This window comes from Struthio camelus, chromosome 11 (assembly GCF_040807025.1).
Source record: "Struthio camelus isolate bStrCam1 chromosome 11, bStrCam1.hap1, whole genome shotgun sequence".
NCBI classification, from domain to species: domain Eukaryota; kingdom Metazoa; phylum Chordata; class Aves; order Struthioniformes; family Struthionidae; genus Struthio; species Struthio camelus.
This window is the reverse complement of record NC_090952.1, coordinates 4,085,723-4,102,799: the sequence shown is the minus strand read 5'-3', so window position 1 is coordinate 4,102,799 and position 17,077 is coordinate 4,085,723. Positions and strand designations below refer to the sequence as shown.

At 49.9% G+C, this 17,077-nt stretch overlaps 1 protein-coding gene across 2 annotated transcripts in view; it reads right to left on the bottom strand.

Annotated features, from left to right (window-relative positions):
- Positions 1–4,965, bottom strand: part of LOC104149484 (uncharacterized) — a 50,152-nt gene extending 45,187 nt beyond the window's left edge. The window contains exon 1 of one of the 2 annotated variants that reach the window (XM_068956579.1): positions 4,693–4,965. In XM_068956579.1, coding sequence (XP_068812680.1) covers positions 4,693–4,838 — 146 coding nt within the window. In that variant the 5' untranslated portion in view covers positions 4,839–4,965. The remainder of the gene's footprint in view (positions 1–4,692) is intronic. The other variant, XM_068956574.1, reaches the window with a different exon arrangement.
- Between the last annotated feature and the right edge of the window lie 12,112 nt (positions 4,966–17,077).

Below are 17,077 nucleotides of genomic sequence, written 5' to 3'. Positions count from 1 at the left end.
CACTGACTGGTGTCATGCCAGGCTGGGGAGTAACATACAGCCTGCCAGGCTGCCTGACGGAGGTTCCTGCTGCCAGGAGGACGCCAGGACAGGAGATATGGGAATAGTTGCATTTCCCATACCATGCATGGCAAGACCCCCTCTATCCTCAAGGAGCTCATTCTTTTGGGCTCCAAGGTCAGTGCCAGAGGATGAAGCCAAGGTAACAGTGCCAGATCCTGGATGCTGCTCCTGAACCGCATGACACTGATGGGCAAACCAGCATCTTGAACCATCACTGCTAGCCTGCTCCTCTCTGGGAGGATGGGGGTGTTCCTCAGGAAGGGGACCAGGATCCATTTGATTTCATCGGAGCCCCTCACTGTACCATGCCAGACACTGGACCTGGGAGTCTGAACTGGTCTGGGCCTGGCCTTGCTGCCTGGGACCAGCAGGTCCCATTGGCACTGGGCCGGACTTGCAGTTAGACAGAGCGAATGGAGAAGTTAAGCAAGGTGCAGAACCCATCGCTTGCTGAGATAACGAACGGGGAGGAGAGCAGGTAGCAGCTCTTGCTGGCGTGTAACAACATCCTCTGCTCATTAATAGCCAGGGCCCAAAGGAAGACTTACGGGGCTCCCAAACCTAGGCAGTTCCTGCAGCCTCCTAGCCAACTCTCCCGGCCGAGCTAGGGCAGGGAATCCACTCCTACCTAAACTTGGATGCTAGTTTTAGATAAGCAGATGTACAGTGTTATCTAGGAGAGGAACAAGTCTGGTTTCCAACCGGAAGAGGCACAGTCCCCCTGCCACTTCACCTCTGGCCCTGGTTGCGCTAGCAGCACCTGAACAGATGTTTGCCAGCATCTGGTAGCTCTGTGCTTGGGAGTGTTTGCTATACTAAGCCAAAGGCAGGAGCCCACCCAAATGCTTGATAGAGGCATCTGGTGTCAGGTTCCTGAGGGCACAAATGGGCCTTAATGGCCCTTACCAGCTCACCTGGGGCCTCCATCCACACCTCTGCCTGTGGGCCCAGGAGCGCATATAAGCTCAGCCCTGGACCTTTAGCCCCTGCTTGAGTTATATTGCAGGAGGACCAGTCTCCAGCTTAGCCACAGCCATACCGTGTCTGGCTATGAACTCTGATCCTGATCTGCAGACTGGCTTCCTGACATGACCTCAGACCTGCCTTGTGACCATGGACCTCCCTGGCAATCACTGCACTTGATTGTGATCTGAAAATTGACTTATTGGCTTGAGTTTGGACCTGCATCATCACCACAAACTTGCTGATGATCTTGACTCTTGGCTGAACCTCGCCGTGATCGCTGAGTCTGCCCTGCTTGTCTTGCTTGGGTGCTGTGGGACTGAATCCCGGCTGGTGAGACCCCAGCCCTACTAGCTGTGTTATTTTACCCAGCTCCCTTCGGGAGCAGCTGGCCCTTGCTGCTTCTTGACAGCTGACAGTGGGCAGGCTGACTTTGGCATTCACGTCCTTTAGGGAAAGCAGCCAGAAGCAGCTGGCCCAAACTCTGGCCTCTTGCAGGATAAAGATGCCTCTCTATCAGGCATGCAAGAGGGCCAGACCTTACAGCTCCAGAAGGTGTACCCAGTTCAAAGGCTCACACTGCTCACCCAGCCTTTGAGCCTGCCAGTGTCCCAGCCTTTCCTCCCATTCCCTTTTTTCCAATGATGGGAAATGTATGCATTGGGCCTTCCTAGCAAGGGCAGAGATGGTGACTCCTGCTTCACTGGTGCATTGCCCCAGGTTATTTTAACAGTGCTATCACACCAGCGTGTCTGGGGCTCAATGAAAGACAGCAAAGGGGAGAACAGTGTGGGTTCATAGAACACCATGAGGGGCAGGCAGAGCAAGATAGGTCTCTCTGACCTTCCAGGCTGGATGTAAGTGTAAGAAGATAATCAGTTCAAGTCTTGAGGCCTTGTGGAGAGGAGCTGAGAGCAGGGTGGTCACTGGGACTGCTTCCACTGGGGCCAGAGCTGGCCACACTTTTGCTGCTCAGGCCGGGGCCAGCCTCTTCCAAGGTTATGTACACCAAATGGTTTGTGATACAGTCATAAATGGAAAGAATGAGCTGCAGGCAGCTGCCTCTCTGATGGCCATGGCAGCTATCAGAGATGGGCTATCAGGTATCACAAGATAATAATTTTTCCTGCTCTCAGCTTGGGGCATGCAGGTCTCCCGCCTGGGTGTCTCACACGCAGGACCTCTTCACCTCCTGGAAAGGCAGTCCTAGTGCCAGTGAGGGTTGCTACTCTGCTGCCTGGCACTGCTGGGGAAGCAGGCGAGAGTGAGTGCCTGTCTTGTGGCCTGGGACAGTATCTGCGACAGCACATGGCTGCCTCGGCAGATGAGGCAGTTAATGCACCCACAGGGTCATCTAGGCTGTTTTATAGGCTGCTCTGGGGCTGGCAATGATCACATGAGATGAGGGACAGACAGCATATTTTAGCCTGAATGGGCATGACCCTACATCTTGAGCCTATGTTATAGTTTATGCTGCTCTGCCCCTCTCCACTCCCCCAAAAACCCAGCCACTTTCCCAGGGCCTGTACCACTGTGGCAGTGCCAGCAGGTGAGCCAAGGACATGACAGTGTCCTGGCAAAGTCACCCTGCTCCATGTGAGAGGACCAAGTGCTCAGCAGAATAGATAGGAATGTCAAGAAGTTGAAATAAAATTTACCTTAGCACATCTCACATGTATGAGAGCCCCTGGTTCCTTCCCTCTCAAGGACACTCAAGGAATAGCACTTCCCTACCTCACCAAGATGCTGTACTACCCTAGGCACCTGGCTGCTGAGGGAAAAGGAGCTGTAGCATTAACCCATCAAGTCAGTGACTGCTATTTATCATCCTGTGTCACCACAGCAAGAGCATATCATCCTGTGTCACCACAGCAAGAGCAGCAGTAGTACCATTACTGCTCTTCTTGCTTGATGTTGGACAGTCAGGAGGTGGAATCAGCACTCCTCACTCCCTGGGGCTTTAGAAATACAGTGCGTCATATTTTCTCTGTCCAGTCCCACAGCTGCCCCATATAAGCTGCTATATGCAGAGGCTTGCTTCTGGCAAACATAGTGATACAAGAGTATGCCCACCTTCTCCTTCCTGCCTTCAACAGGAAAGCACCCAGCGCCCTGAGTGCTGTCCATCCTGCTGTCTTGCTTCACATGTGTGAAGGGCCTGCAACCCCAATGCTGTATTTGGCAAAGCTGGGGCATGGACCAACTGAAATCTCTAGGCAACCTCTATGTGAAAGCAGACTGTGTGGAACTCAATAACAAGTTCCAAAGTGCTGAGTTTCATCCCTATGTTTTATAATACTACCAGCAGCCCTCACTGGAGCTATGGCCTTCTATGTTTTGGCAAGCCGCCCTGTGGCTCTCTGTGTGCTTATTGTAAGATAAAGTAAATTTGAAGATATGTGGCATTACATATGATTTTTTAGCAGAGTGATGCAGCAGTATGCTGATCACACAATACAAGTGTAAGTGACACTTAGCAGAATACGCCAATTCCAATATACAGCTGAATCACAATACAACTATGATTCCCATTACTGGGCTCTATATGTTCACCATCACGATGCTGGGCATCCCCAGTCCCTGGGAAGGAATACATGGGTTGATACCTGCTCAAGTCCGTTGCTCTCTTCAAAATTAGTTAGTTGTTCAGTTTTATACTCTATGTTGGGCTGAGTCGTGTATACACTCCCCCCATGCTGGTCTGGCTAACTCGGGGAGACAGTCATGCTCTTTTGATTAACTCAGGGAGAAACATTTATACAACCAGCTGATCCACTCAACTATGATACAGTCAGTTGATCCACTCAACTGGCATAGCTGCTTATCTAAAACAAAGGCCATCCTCTAGTCACCTTTGTGTTGAGATAAATTCAGCTTTCTTTGCAACAGCTGCGGTCAGTCACTCCCCACATTCTTTCCTGAGCTTCATGGGCACCTCACCCTTGCCCATCCCTTCTGACCCTTCTTCCACTGTAGGGGTTTATTTGTTGATCACATTCCACCCTTGCTCAGACCAACATTTAATGATTACTGGTATTGCACAGTGAGCTTAATCCATTCATTGTATGAATAACCAGCCCTCTTGCACGTGCACAATGATGGTAAGAACATAAATATGTATGGGAAACAAGTAATTTACAATAGTTTTGTAACTATTTAACTTGATTGTAACTATTGCAACTTGATTTAACTTGAGTTAATATTTCCTTTATGTGTACTCTTCAATTTTTAAGATAACAGATCAATGTTCAGGTTGCAACAATTAACAATAGAGTGTTTATTAACAGTATGAGCATAGGATGTAATATGAGTTACAATATGTTGGTAGCTTTTTCTTACAGAATCACAGAATCACAGAATGGTTGAGGTTGGAAGGGACCTCTGGAGATCATCTAGTCCCACCGCCCTGCTCCAGCAGGGTCCTCTAGAGCACATTGCCCAGGATCACATCCAGACGGGTTTTGAATATCTCCAGCGAAGGAGACTCCACTACCTCTCTGGGCAACCTGTTCCAATGCTCAGTCACCCTCACAGTCAAGAATTTTTTTTCTCAGGTTCAGATGGAACTTCCTGTGGTTCAGTTTCTGCCCGTTGCCTCTTGTCCTGTTGCTGGGCACCACTGAAAAGAGTCTGGCCCCATCCTCTTGACACCCTCCCTTCACATACTTGTACACGTTGATGAGATCGCCTCTCAGTCTTCTCTTCTCCAGGATGAACAGGCCCAGCTCTCGCAGCCTTTCCTCACAGGAGAGATGCTCCAGTCCCCTCATCCTCTTTGTAGCCCTCCGCTGGACTCTCTCCAGTAGTGCCATGTCTCTCTTGTACCGGGGAGCCCAGAATTGGACACAGGACTCCAGGGGAGGCCTCCCCAGGGCTGAGGAGAGGGGCAGGATCACCTCCCTCCACCTGCTGGCAACACTCTGCCTAACGCACCCACCCCAGGATCCCCTAGGCCTTCTTGGCCACATTGCTGCCTCATGGTTAACTTGTTGTCCACCAGCACTCCCAGGTCCTTCTCTGCAGAGCTGCTTTCCAGCAGGTCAGCCCCCAGCCTGTACTGGTGCCTGGGGTCATTCCTGCCTAGGTGCAGGACCCTGCACTTGCCTTTGTTGAACTTTAGGAGGTTCCTCTCCGCCCACCTCTCCAGCCTGTCCAGGTCCCTCTGAATGGCAGCACAGCCCTCTGGTGTGTCAGCCACTCCTCCCACTTTAGTATCATCGGCAAACTTGCTGAGGGTGCACTCTGTCCCTTCCTCCAGGTCATCGATGACTAAGTGGAACAAGAGTGGACCCAGGACTGACCCCTGGGGGACACCGCTAGCTACAGGCCTCCAACTATATGCTGTGCCACTGAGCACAACCCTCTAAACTCTGCCATTCAGCCAGTCCTCAGTTCATCTCACTGTTCACTGGTCTAGCCCACACTTCCTGAGTTTACCTAGGAGGATGTGATGGGAGACAGTGTCAAAAGCCTTGCTGAAGTCCAGGGAGACAACATTCACTGCTCTCCCCTCATCTACCCAGCCAGTCATTCCATCATAGAAGGCTATTAGGTTGTTTAAGCATGATTTCCCTTTGGTGAATCCATGCTGACTACTCCTGATGACCTTTTTGTCCTCCACATGCTTAGAGATGACCAGCCTTTAAAGATATTATGCCAATGATGTTCAGTAAGACTGGTTTCTGCTTTTGCTAACCAAATAAATTCATTATTATCATATATCATTTTTATTCCTTTTTATTCTAGGTGTTTTCCAGATATTGAGTAACTTTGGTGTTACGCTTCAGAAAGCTGTCTGGTTGACCTAAGGTTACTCCAACTACTATAGATGTATTAAACAGTGCAAAATAAGACATCTTTTGTTCAGTCATATGAGAAGCCATCCAGTAAGTCTGCTTGGTGATTTGGTCAAAAACATATGTCACATTACTATAGCAAATATTTTTCTAATATAATAATAATAATAGCCAATTATTATTAATAATAATATTATTATTTATATATAATTATATATATATAATATGTATAATTATATAATAATAATTATTATTACTGCTATTAATAGCAATAATAGCAAATATACGTTTCTTTAGTACCCATTCCACTCTATTGTCAAAGCCACGTGCAGCTTCCCATCCAATGTTATTACATATAGTTACATTTACAATAACTTTAGATCTTAGGATTAGTTTAACATTATTGCCTGCTATCAGTCCTTGACCTCATGCTATTACAGATGGTATTCTTCCTGGAAGTGTAGTTTTAAAGATGGATTGTGACTGGTCTTCAGTGCCTGAGTTCTTCCATGGGCAATGTGAAAAGGTGGAACGTGTTAAAGATAGGTTTTGGGTGTGTGTTCCCGTTATCCGTGTTCCCACGGTGATAAGGTAATACATTTTCCTGCAAGAGAAGATACCTAGGTCTTGGACATAATCCAAGCCTCAGTTATGGTCAATTTACTCCCTCTAGTGTCTACAGCGTCCCATACTCCTTTTCCTTTGTAAAATGACAGTCATCCAAATCGAACTCTGAGTTGGATGTTTAACCACAACTTCACCTCCAGGAGTTTGATAGGGTTTCACTTCTGTTTTAACAGGAATTTGTGTGGGTACTGACATAAACCCCTTATCAAGGAGACTTCCCATGGCGGGGTTGTTACTTATTTAGCTGTCTTACAACTTCCTGCAAATCGGATCCCCACTTAGAAGTATTAATAGATTCACTCTTGTGTAGCTGTTGTTTTAGTAGTCCATTCCACCGTTCTACTATCCCATTACTTTAAGGTCGATATAGTAGCTGCAAAGTCCATTGTACTCCATTTGAAGCACACCAAGTTTGCACTTTTTTTATTCTTAAAATAGGATCCATTATCAGATTGTATTTCTCTGGGCAAGAGGAAGGTAGCAAACCACCTATTTAAACCAGCAATGGCTGCTAGACCAGTTGCAGCTCAAGTGTAGTACACATTGCCTATATTGCCGATTAGTTTTGCTCCTGTAAGGATATATTTCCAGCCTTCAGGTGTTTGCTTTAGAGGAACAATATAATATACTTGCCAAGTTTCCCAGAGTAGTTCACCTTCCCTAAGACTGGCAAACTGTTGTCTTTTTGACACGTATTGCACCATTGTTTGACAAAAATGGCATGAGTCTACAATTTGTTTTGCCAGAGCTTTTGTCACAGGCCATCCTTTCCTTGCAGCCTATTGATATAAATCATAACGCCCCATGTGTCCTTGCCGTTCATGTTACCATTTACCCAGCCATTCTGCCTCAGAATTTTGTAATGTGCTTATTCTAGCCAAACAATAAGCCATCTAATTCCACTTTGCCTCAAGGTTTTTAGGTTTTTGGTGGGCAGATACACCTTGTCCTATGGATACGTTCTGAGATTAAGCTATATCATAAATCTTTTCCCAGGGTGTTTCTTCCCAAGCGTCTCTACCATTTACTTGCCAATTGTTTTTTCTCCCAATACTCTAGCCACAGGGTGGCACTGGCCCATACAGCATTTGAGTCCATATTGACACAAGTGGCTCCTTGCTCCATGGACATTTCCATAGCTCTAAGCTCTGCCAGCTGGGCCGAGCATTTGATTTAGTCTGTGAAAGCTTCTCTAGCTTTACCTCTCCATTGTTTCCCCATTCACTTGGCACTCCCATCTGTGAACCATACCCCTTCTTTTGTCTCACCGTCCCAGGCACATTCATTTGTTGTATTAACTATATCTACAACACTAGGAACAGCAGCTGTTAAACGGCCAGTACCTTTATTTAAAGCCCTGTAGTGAACAGTGATGTGCTATATCCCATCTGTTTTTTAACAGGCTGTACTGGGCTGTTATATAGTGATTTTTTTTTTTCTATAATACCCTGTTGCTCTAACTGTTTAGTTAATTCTGTCACAGGTTTTATGGCAGGAGTGGGTAGCTTACACTGAGGAACGTTAACTGGTTTGATATTAGGCATGGGGGTGGTGGTGGTGCTATTTGTAGCAGATTTATAGGCTTAATCATACAGAGATTAGCTTCTCCTGTAACTAGAGGATGACTAGTTTCCCATGTACCCAAGCTATCTATCCAAGACTGTCCTTTCAGAATATCCATTCCCAGAATATTCATTTTGCCCCATAACAACAAGTTATGGTACAGTCATTGGACAATATTAATTTAGCCCGTACAACTGTATAAGTGTTAACTGCACCATTGACGCCTACTACTAAAACTACTTTTTTTTTTTTAAAGGATCTTTACCTTCATAGGTATGCTGATCTATTATTAAAACTTGTGGTCCTGTATCTGGCAAAAATGTGGTATGCTTACTGTTTACAGCGACAACATTTGCGGGCTCCGGTTCCATGTAGCTGCCCTGGCTGCTGCAACCCAAACAGCAGAGCCAAGCTCGTTCCCTTATTCATTCAGATAGCTTTGCTCAATGTTTCAGGTGACGCCAAAGGCAACATGGAGGTTTATGGGGTACACCCAAAGGCACACAGAGGGCCCTGGGCACAAAGGCACACGGAGGGCAGGGGGGTGTGCTGAACAGCACGTGGAGGGCACTGAGTCCCACTGAACAGGACACGGAGAGCCAAAGGCACAGGGAGGTGTCTAGGAGCGCATTGAAAGGAGCACGGAGGGCCCTGAGGTGCACTGAAAGGCACACAGAGGCTCTTGGGGCACACTAAAAGGAAAATGGAATGCCCTGGGGCACTCAGAGGTATGTGGAGGGTCCCAGGCTGCGCCGAATGGAGCACCGAGGGCCCTAGGGGTGGCCCAAAGTGACACAGAGAGCTCACAGGTGCACCCAAAGGCACACAGGGGCTTGTTGGCTGCACCTAAAGGCACAAGGGAAGACCTTGGATGTGCTGAAAGGCACATGAAGGGCCCTTGGAACCACCTTAGCCAAATGGAGAGTCACAGGGTGCAACCAAAGGCACGCAGAGGGTACTGCAGTACACCCATAGGGCATATGGAGTGTCTGGGCTGCTCCAGAATGCACACTGAGTGCACTAGGTTGCACCGAAAGGAACAGGGAGGGCCCTGGGAAACACCAAAAATCACACAGAAGGCCCTGGGGGAAACCATATGCACATAGAGAGGGCCCTTGGGTGCACAAAAGGCACATGGAAGGCTCTTGGAAGCACCCCTAGGCTCATGGAAGACCCTGGGGAACACCTGAAGGAACACAGAGAGTTGTAGGACACATCCAAAAGGCACACAGAAGGCATCGCACATGATCGTCTCCACTGCACACCAAACAAGGAGCCTAGCTAGAGCCTAAAACGGTGGCCCTGGCAGGCTGGTAGAGAAGTGGGCAAGGAATGAAATAGCAGTTATTCTCAGCAACAAGCACCTAGGAAAAGAAAATGTATTTTGACAGAAATAGCAGGAAAAGAAACTCCAGGCACAATAGGGCTAAACTGCCCATTTTGCCCTAAAAGTGTGTGGCTCAGCACACTGGGTTTGTGCCCCCCAGCTACAGCAGACCCAAACCCTAGCCCCAGCAGAGCCCAGGGCTTCACTTCTCCTCACTGACAGTGCTGCCAGTCTTGGACCCACAGGTAACCCATGGCTGCATGATTTACACCCAGATGGCCAGACCTGGCACTCCAGCCATGGTCAGGCCAGCCAAGAGTATTCCCAGCTTCACCAAAAAGCACAGGGCATTGACAGCAAAACTCCCCCCATCCTGTAGGGGGCTGTAGGGCAAGTGCAGATGCCTGCTCTCACCAGCACCTTCAGCAAAGGGGAATGGTCAAACAATCTTGGGTGGAGATGGTTAGGACAAGAGATTTCCCTGAGGGCTGCCCACTCTGGCGCATGTTTAACTGCGCTCCTGCTTCTTTGAGCCTGGTGGCCTTTCCTATGGAGAGAGCACTCTCCAGCTGCTGCCTTCACAGCACAGCACCCTGCACTCATTGTATGGCCCCCAAAACAGCCCCGATGACCACCTCAGTCATGAGAACCTTTCTATTGCTCCTGAGATTGCCATGCCTCTGGCAGGTAGCAAAGGATCTTCGTCAGGCTCTCCTGCTCTGATGCGCTGGGCACAACCGACTTTTTGGGAATGGGGTGCTCAGGCCCTCAAAGCCACCTTGGGGTTTAGCTTTGGTCACTTGCCACTTTGGGGCACTTACCCAACAACTCCTCTCCCACCTTGATCCTCCTTCACTCCCTGTATCAGCAGGGCTGTGCTCTTTGTGGGGGGCTTCTGGCACTTCATTGCAGAGACCCAGCATCGCCTGTGCTGAAAAAAAGCCCCTTGTGAGTAAATGAGAGTGGAACTGGGGCAAGACCAACATGGCTTTCGCTGGTGCCCCAGCTCAGGCTCCTGCCCTGCAAACTCCAACCTAACGAATGCTGGCCAGGAACTGGCTCCCTGCCGTGGAGGAGGCAGGGATCACAGCAGCTCCCCAAGATGACCTGTCTGGCAGCACCAAGAAGGCAAAGGCAGTCGATGCAGCCTCATACTTATCACCACCCCAGGACTGCTAACAGAGCTGTTGTGCACCACGCACAGTGTTGCCCCCCCCCCCCCCCCGCCTCCTGCAAAGCCCTGGGCAGCAGCAGGTGGCCACAGAGCCCCAACAATGGGCATGTACATGGGCACCCCAGAGCTAATAAGGATGTCAGAGGTACCAAGACACCTCCTGCAGCATCTCCATCCTGCTTACCTGGCTGTCTCCAAGGTTGGCCACACAGGGAATATCATCAGTGGCTGGATGCTGGCAGTTGTGGAGCTGTCCTTGTGCCCTGGCTTACCCCAGGCAGCAGCAACCAGCTCCCCAGGTGGTTCACTGGCGATAACAAAGGCAGGGGTGGGGGGATCCCAGGGCAGCTCCCCAGAGCACCTGGCTCACAGCACAGGGATGCCTCATGTGGATGAGCAGAGGATTGGAGCCAAGAGGGTCTGAAAGTTGGCTAGTAGAGGGATGAAGAGGTCCAAGCCAGGTACTGGAGACACACGGTGGAGTCTGGGTGTCGGGTGCAAGAGACGTGTGTGTACCAGTGCATGAGGCAGCTGGGAGAGCAGGGGATCAAGGGGCCAGCCCTGGATAGACTGGGTGTCTAAGGCCAGCTACTTGATGGATCCTTACTGTACGCATGGATATATATGTATATTTTTTCCATTAACAGGCTTTCATCCTGATCAGTCAGGGAGGGGAATAGGATGCGGCCATGGGCGCTACATTTTCTGTCTGTGTTGATCTCTGTGGCTGGCTGTGTATAAATGTAGGTGTGTATGTGTGCATGCCTGCCTATCGGGACTACACACTCAGCCTTGCTACTGGCTGGATGTGGGAACTCGGAGTTGCAGCAGCCTTGCCTCTATCTGGTTACCGGGTTCGGCAACAGTTAGCTAAAAACATCAAAACCCCCCAAAATGTCCAGCAACTGTTTTCTGCAAATGCCACCTGGCATGTGACAAGATGACACCTAGTCAAGTAGACCAGGACAAAGAATAGGCACTCAGTCTGTCTAACACAGCTTCACCAGTTTCCAGATACATAAACAAATATGTGCCTGTGTTGCCTGGCAGTAACACAAACTACTTATTATTCCCTTCCTTAGATCTTCTACAAATGTCAGGGCCGGAGGCTGTGTGTCAGGCAAAAGGCATTTCGTCAGGATGGATGATACGGGTGCCAAGTAGAGTCCTGAGCGAGCAACGAACCCTGCTTGCTGAAGCTCCCTCCCGTGTGCTCTGTCTCACCTCTCGCCCCAAAACCATCTCAGCCATCCAAACACCTGCCACAAAATGAGGTTCAAAACTAGTGTCTAACAACTCGTGTCTTTTGTAGAAGACCTCCTGGGCAGAGAGAGCCAGCGTTATCCAACCAGCAGAAAATATCTGTATTGCTCTGCTTTTGCCCAGCACTACCCAGCATCGGATATACCAGCTCCATGCCTGCTCACCTGTCGGAGGTAATAGGTTCTCCTGTGAGTTGCTGCCCAAACCTTCAGTCCTAAAATATCTCAGCTGTACCAAAACCTCAAAGTAAGCGACCTAATAATTGCCACCCCAAATCACACAGTTGCTTGTGTTGCTTTGCCGTCCCCCATTTCCTCCCGGCTACACAATGCAGCGGCTCTGCGTGTGCAACGAAATGGGAAGGATGTTTGAAAAACAAGGAAAACAGCATCAGGACAAGTAATTACGTGTAGTTATCTTCTCTGGCGTTAAGTGCAGGCTTTGTTTTTACTTAATATAGCCCGCACCGCTCTTAACTGCCACAGTAAGTTTTTTTAACAGTTAAGTGCAAAATGACATACATGATGAAAGAACTTTGCTACCTTGAGGTCCCTCCTGCCTCCCCTTGTATTAACAAACAAGATAAAAAAGCTGGTTTCATTGCCTCTGTGGTCACTCGTGTTTATTTCCAGGTTCTGGAGATCATCCTGAGAAACGCTGAACGCTCAGAAGTGGAGGAAGCCCTTCCGCCTCCGTCTGGTGTTATGCGTATGGCCCCTCCAGCGATGCCAGTAGAATTATTCCTATAATGATTTCTGCCTGGTTGTGCCTTGAGCGCGCTACATCCGTGCTTTGGTTTTAGCGGGTGTGCGATGCACAGAGAGCCCCAGAAGCTCTCCGCCGCTTCCTGCTCTCAGACCAAAGCTAGGCGCACTGTGAAAGCCAGGAGCCCCCCCGCCCCGAAAGGCAGAGATAGCACACGACTAGCACGTGCGCACACACGTGTGCATCTGCACACATACTGCACACGCAGGAGCGAACACAGGCAAACGCGCAGGCACCTGCACGCCACAGGCGCACACACGCGCACGCAGGTGTGCGCGTGTTCGTGTGTGCTTGCTGGGGGGGTGGTGTGCACGTGCGCCTCTGTGCACGTCTGTGTGCTCGCGTGCGTGCCCTCTGCACGTGTGTGTGGTTTTGCGTGCTGATGTGAGCGTGTATGTGTGCGTGCGTGTACTTGGCTCTGTGCGCGTTTGTGTTTTCGCATGTGTGTGCCTGTGTCTGTGTGTGTGTAGGTGTGAGTGTGTCCCTGCATGTGTGTGCACCTGTGTGTGTGGGGGGGTGTGCACGTGCATGCACCTGTGCGCTTGTCTGTGTGTGTCTCTGTATGTATGCACACGTACATGAACACACATGCACATGCACAAGCATGCACACAAGCACACACACACACTTGCACATATGTGCACACACACACAGTCATGCACATACATGTGCACACATGCACACGTGCACATGCACAGTAGCACACACATGCATGCACCAGTAAAGAAACTAACTTGTCCGGGGTTGGGGGGGGACCAGAGGGCACATGCAGGGCTTGGGTGCACGGAAAGAAATCCTGGGGCTCTGGGGTGCGCTTCAAGGCAGATGACATGGCTTGAGGGGACCGAAAGGCTGAAGAAGGGCCCTGGGGCCCTGAAAGGCACGCGGAGGGCTCGGGGGTGCACCTGCATGGGTGCTGAGGGGACCGCGGGGCAAGCAGAGGGCTGCGGGGCGCACTGAAAGGCACTTCTCTTGTAAGAGGTGCTTTAAACTATTCCCATTACTCTGTGTGAGCCTTCAGATGTTTGGAAACACAATTGCTTCCTTCCTATTAGTGCCCTGGTCTGACAGCGATGCAGAGCTGCACCTGCGCAGCAGCTCAACAGGGACTTCAATAAATATAGCCACAAAATTACTCACAGGTCTGTGTAGGGAGGGACACTCGCACCACAGCTCTCGAACTAGCCACATCCCAAAAAACCACTCTGAAGAGATCTGAAGGAGGCAGAGGGTTGCCAGCATCCAGCTAGATTGGCTCAGCTGTCTTCACTGCTTGTGGATGTGGAGGGCAGAGAAAGAAGGGTTTCGATTCTGTCTGTTTTGTTCATACCACGTACATTTTTCTCCCTTAGATAATATAAGGCATTCAGGATATCACTCTCGGGGCGTCGCAGAGGTGTTGTGACTTCCGTGCCCAAGGCAGCAACGTTCTCACCGTTTCTTTGCGTTGGCAGTGGTCACCGGTTTGCGTTTTGAGCATTCAAATTGAGGCTTCACAGAATCACAGAATGGTTGAGGTTGGAAGGGACCTCTGGAGATCATCTAGTCCAACCGCCCTGCTCCAGCAGGGTCCTCTAGAGCATATTTCCCAGGATCACGTCCAGACGGGTTTTGAATATCTCCAGCGAAGGAGACTCCACAACCTCTTGGGCAACCTGTGCCAGTGCTCTGTCACCCTCACAGTCAAGAATTTTTTTTCTCAGGTTCAGATGGAGCTTCCTGTGGTTCAGTTTCTGCCCGTTGCCTCTTGTCCTGTTGCTGGGCACCACGGAGAAGAGACTGGCCCCATCCTCTTGGCACTCCCCCTTCACATACTTGTACACGTTGATGAGATCAGGCTTCCGTGCTTTGAAAAGAGACTTATGGTCTGCTCCCAGAAGTACATGCGTCAGCCGTCTCCCAAGCGACCTCGTGCCATAGGTTCCTAAAAACTGCCTGCCTTGGAGCTGAAAGCCACGCTAACGCTTGCTGAAGCGACGCTCGTGCTAGCTGAACGCAAGCGCTGCCTTGGCTTCTGTTGCTTTTCTGCCGCTGGCCGAAGAGACCTCCTCTTTTAGCCACGAGTTTCTTCAAATGCAGGCTCTGGAGCAACCGGGACCTTCCCTGCGCAGCCCAACGGCTGTGACCCACAGCGAGGGGAGAAAAAAACCCATTGTGCCGGAGGGAAGGATCTCCCGAGGGAGAAGGGGAAGGCTGTGATGCCGTAGCACTCCTCTTTCCCATTCCTAGCCTTAATATGTAACCTGCTTTCTGAAACGCCGGGCAAGAGCATCGCCCACGTTTCAGAGCAGTAAAATACCCACCCTTTATAAAAGCAAATAAAAACCCCGTAACTAGAAACAACCTAATGTGAAATGCCAACCTGAGCCCATGTGAGCAGACACCAAAGTAAGGGCTGATAGGGAAGAAAATGCGCTGTCCGGCTCCTGCAGGCCCCCATTCGCATTCAGGTGCACGCCGAGGACCGCTGCTTGTACGCGCCTCAGCTCTGTGTGCGCCTCTCGGAGCCCGGCCATTTATCTTCTGTGGTGCCCTAGATGCCCCCGTCCCCTCTATTTTCTCTCTGTTCCCCTCAAGATCCCCCCATCTACGTTTTTGTACCACCCAGAGCCCTCCGTTTGCTCTCTGGTCCCCTCAGGATGCCTCCATTTGCCCTGTGCCGTGACACATAGACCTCTGCCTTTCGGAGCCCTAGATGTACCTAGGGCTCACAGCGTGCCGTCCAGCGGACCCCAGAGCCGTCCATTTGCCCTGTGGTAGCCCCCAAACAACCAAACTCACACCCCAAACAACCGCTACAAGGATAATTGAAGGAGGCCGAGGGTTGCTAGCAACAACTAGATTGGCTCAGTTGTTTTCACTGCTCGTGGATGGGGAGGGGAAAGAAAGAGGGCTTTTAATTCCAGGTCTATTTTCTTCATAGCATGTCCATTTTTCCAAAAAAAGAAAAGGAGGGGAAGAAAAAAAAAGTACAGTTGATTCACCTGTCAGGATGGAGACAGGTGTGATGTGGCTGAAGGGCTGCGGGGCTCTCTGTTGAATTCTGGCTGATCGCTCCTGGCCTTTGAGGTTGTACAGTGGGGAAAATCCCCCTTGTAGCCACGGGGAATAGGGACATTTGAGGAAGAGAAATCTTCATTTGTCCAACCCTCATCTGAAAGGTGTAAATCTCCAGGTAAATAATGTATCATTATTTTGAAGGACCACTGTCAAGCATCGTCCTTACATTTGGCTTTTAAAATAGCATTGCTTGGAGAGCTTCATTTGCAGAGGGGTTGGAGTCCCTAGTGCCTGTGCAGAGCTCTGAGCTCCGTTGCCCCGGCATCTGTACGTGCAAATGCTGAGACATCCTCTCACTTTCAGGACAACCTCATTCTTTGGGGGCTAAGTTTTCCCCCTCACCTTTGTCTCCCTAACAAAGCTACACCCGTACCGGGTGAAGAAACAGGGCACCAGCTCTGCTCAAACAGCCATCTCCCAAACGGAGGGTGCCACCTCTCCCATGCTTTCTGGAGCTGGTAGCTTAGTGTTCCTATGTTGAATCTTCACAGGGACTTTTTCCCTGGAGTTCTCAGGTTCAGGATAGTCTGTGTTACCAGGGAACAGACTGAGGGTTGGACATAATTGTCCAGGGTTTGGAGGACCGAGACGAAGATAAATCTTTGGGGAGACATGGGAGAACCCCTCCTCCCCCATGCAGAGCAGAGGACTCTTCCGCCCTTGCTTGGTGATTCAGATGACCTCCCTCCTATGGAGACAGCCTGGTTCATAGGCATGCCTTTCCCCACCCTGTACTTTTGCATTTAGGCCAACTTGCTAACAGTGCTTCCGTGGTTTCCTTTCGGCCCTGAAGAAGACTGAGGATCTTTTTTAGCTTCACAGGTGTTGCTGAAGAAGGACAGTGTTTTCAGCAAAGCAAGGCAGGAGCAGCGGTAATGTGTGGCAGGGGTCTATGAGTGGTGGAAGTGCACGGAGGAGAGAGTGATGATTTCCCAGATATTTCTGCTACGTCTGGGCCCAGATGTCTCAGTTAGACACAGAGGGAGTTCAGTTTGCTGTAGCGCTGAAAATCAGGCCAGGCTCTCTCCTTCCCAGAGCCTCCCAATGCCCACGAACCAGTCCAGGTCTTTCTCCCAGATCCAGGCAACTGAAGGTTAGAGATCGCAGGCTCACCAGGGCCTGGTATCTCTGGCTCCGTGTGTTAGTGAGAGGAAAGCTGTTAAGGATACAAGTTCCCGAGAGAGATGCAATTGCTCTCCATGGAACCTTAGGGATTAGCAGCCTGGGAGAATTATAACATGCCTTAAACAATTATTCATATATCAAATCCATAATTTGCAGTGTCTAGGAGAGTTTTCAAGCGTAATTTGAACTGTGGAAAGTGCTTGTTTAAAGATGTTAAGCAGGAAAACAGACTGGGTTTTGCTTCCAGTACAGCATCCTACCAGCAGTGTCAAGTACTGGCCAGTGACTGTTGTCAAGTGTCACACAGTCTGTGCTGGTTCCAGGTTTGGATGGGCAGGAGCAGCTTCCTTC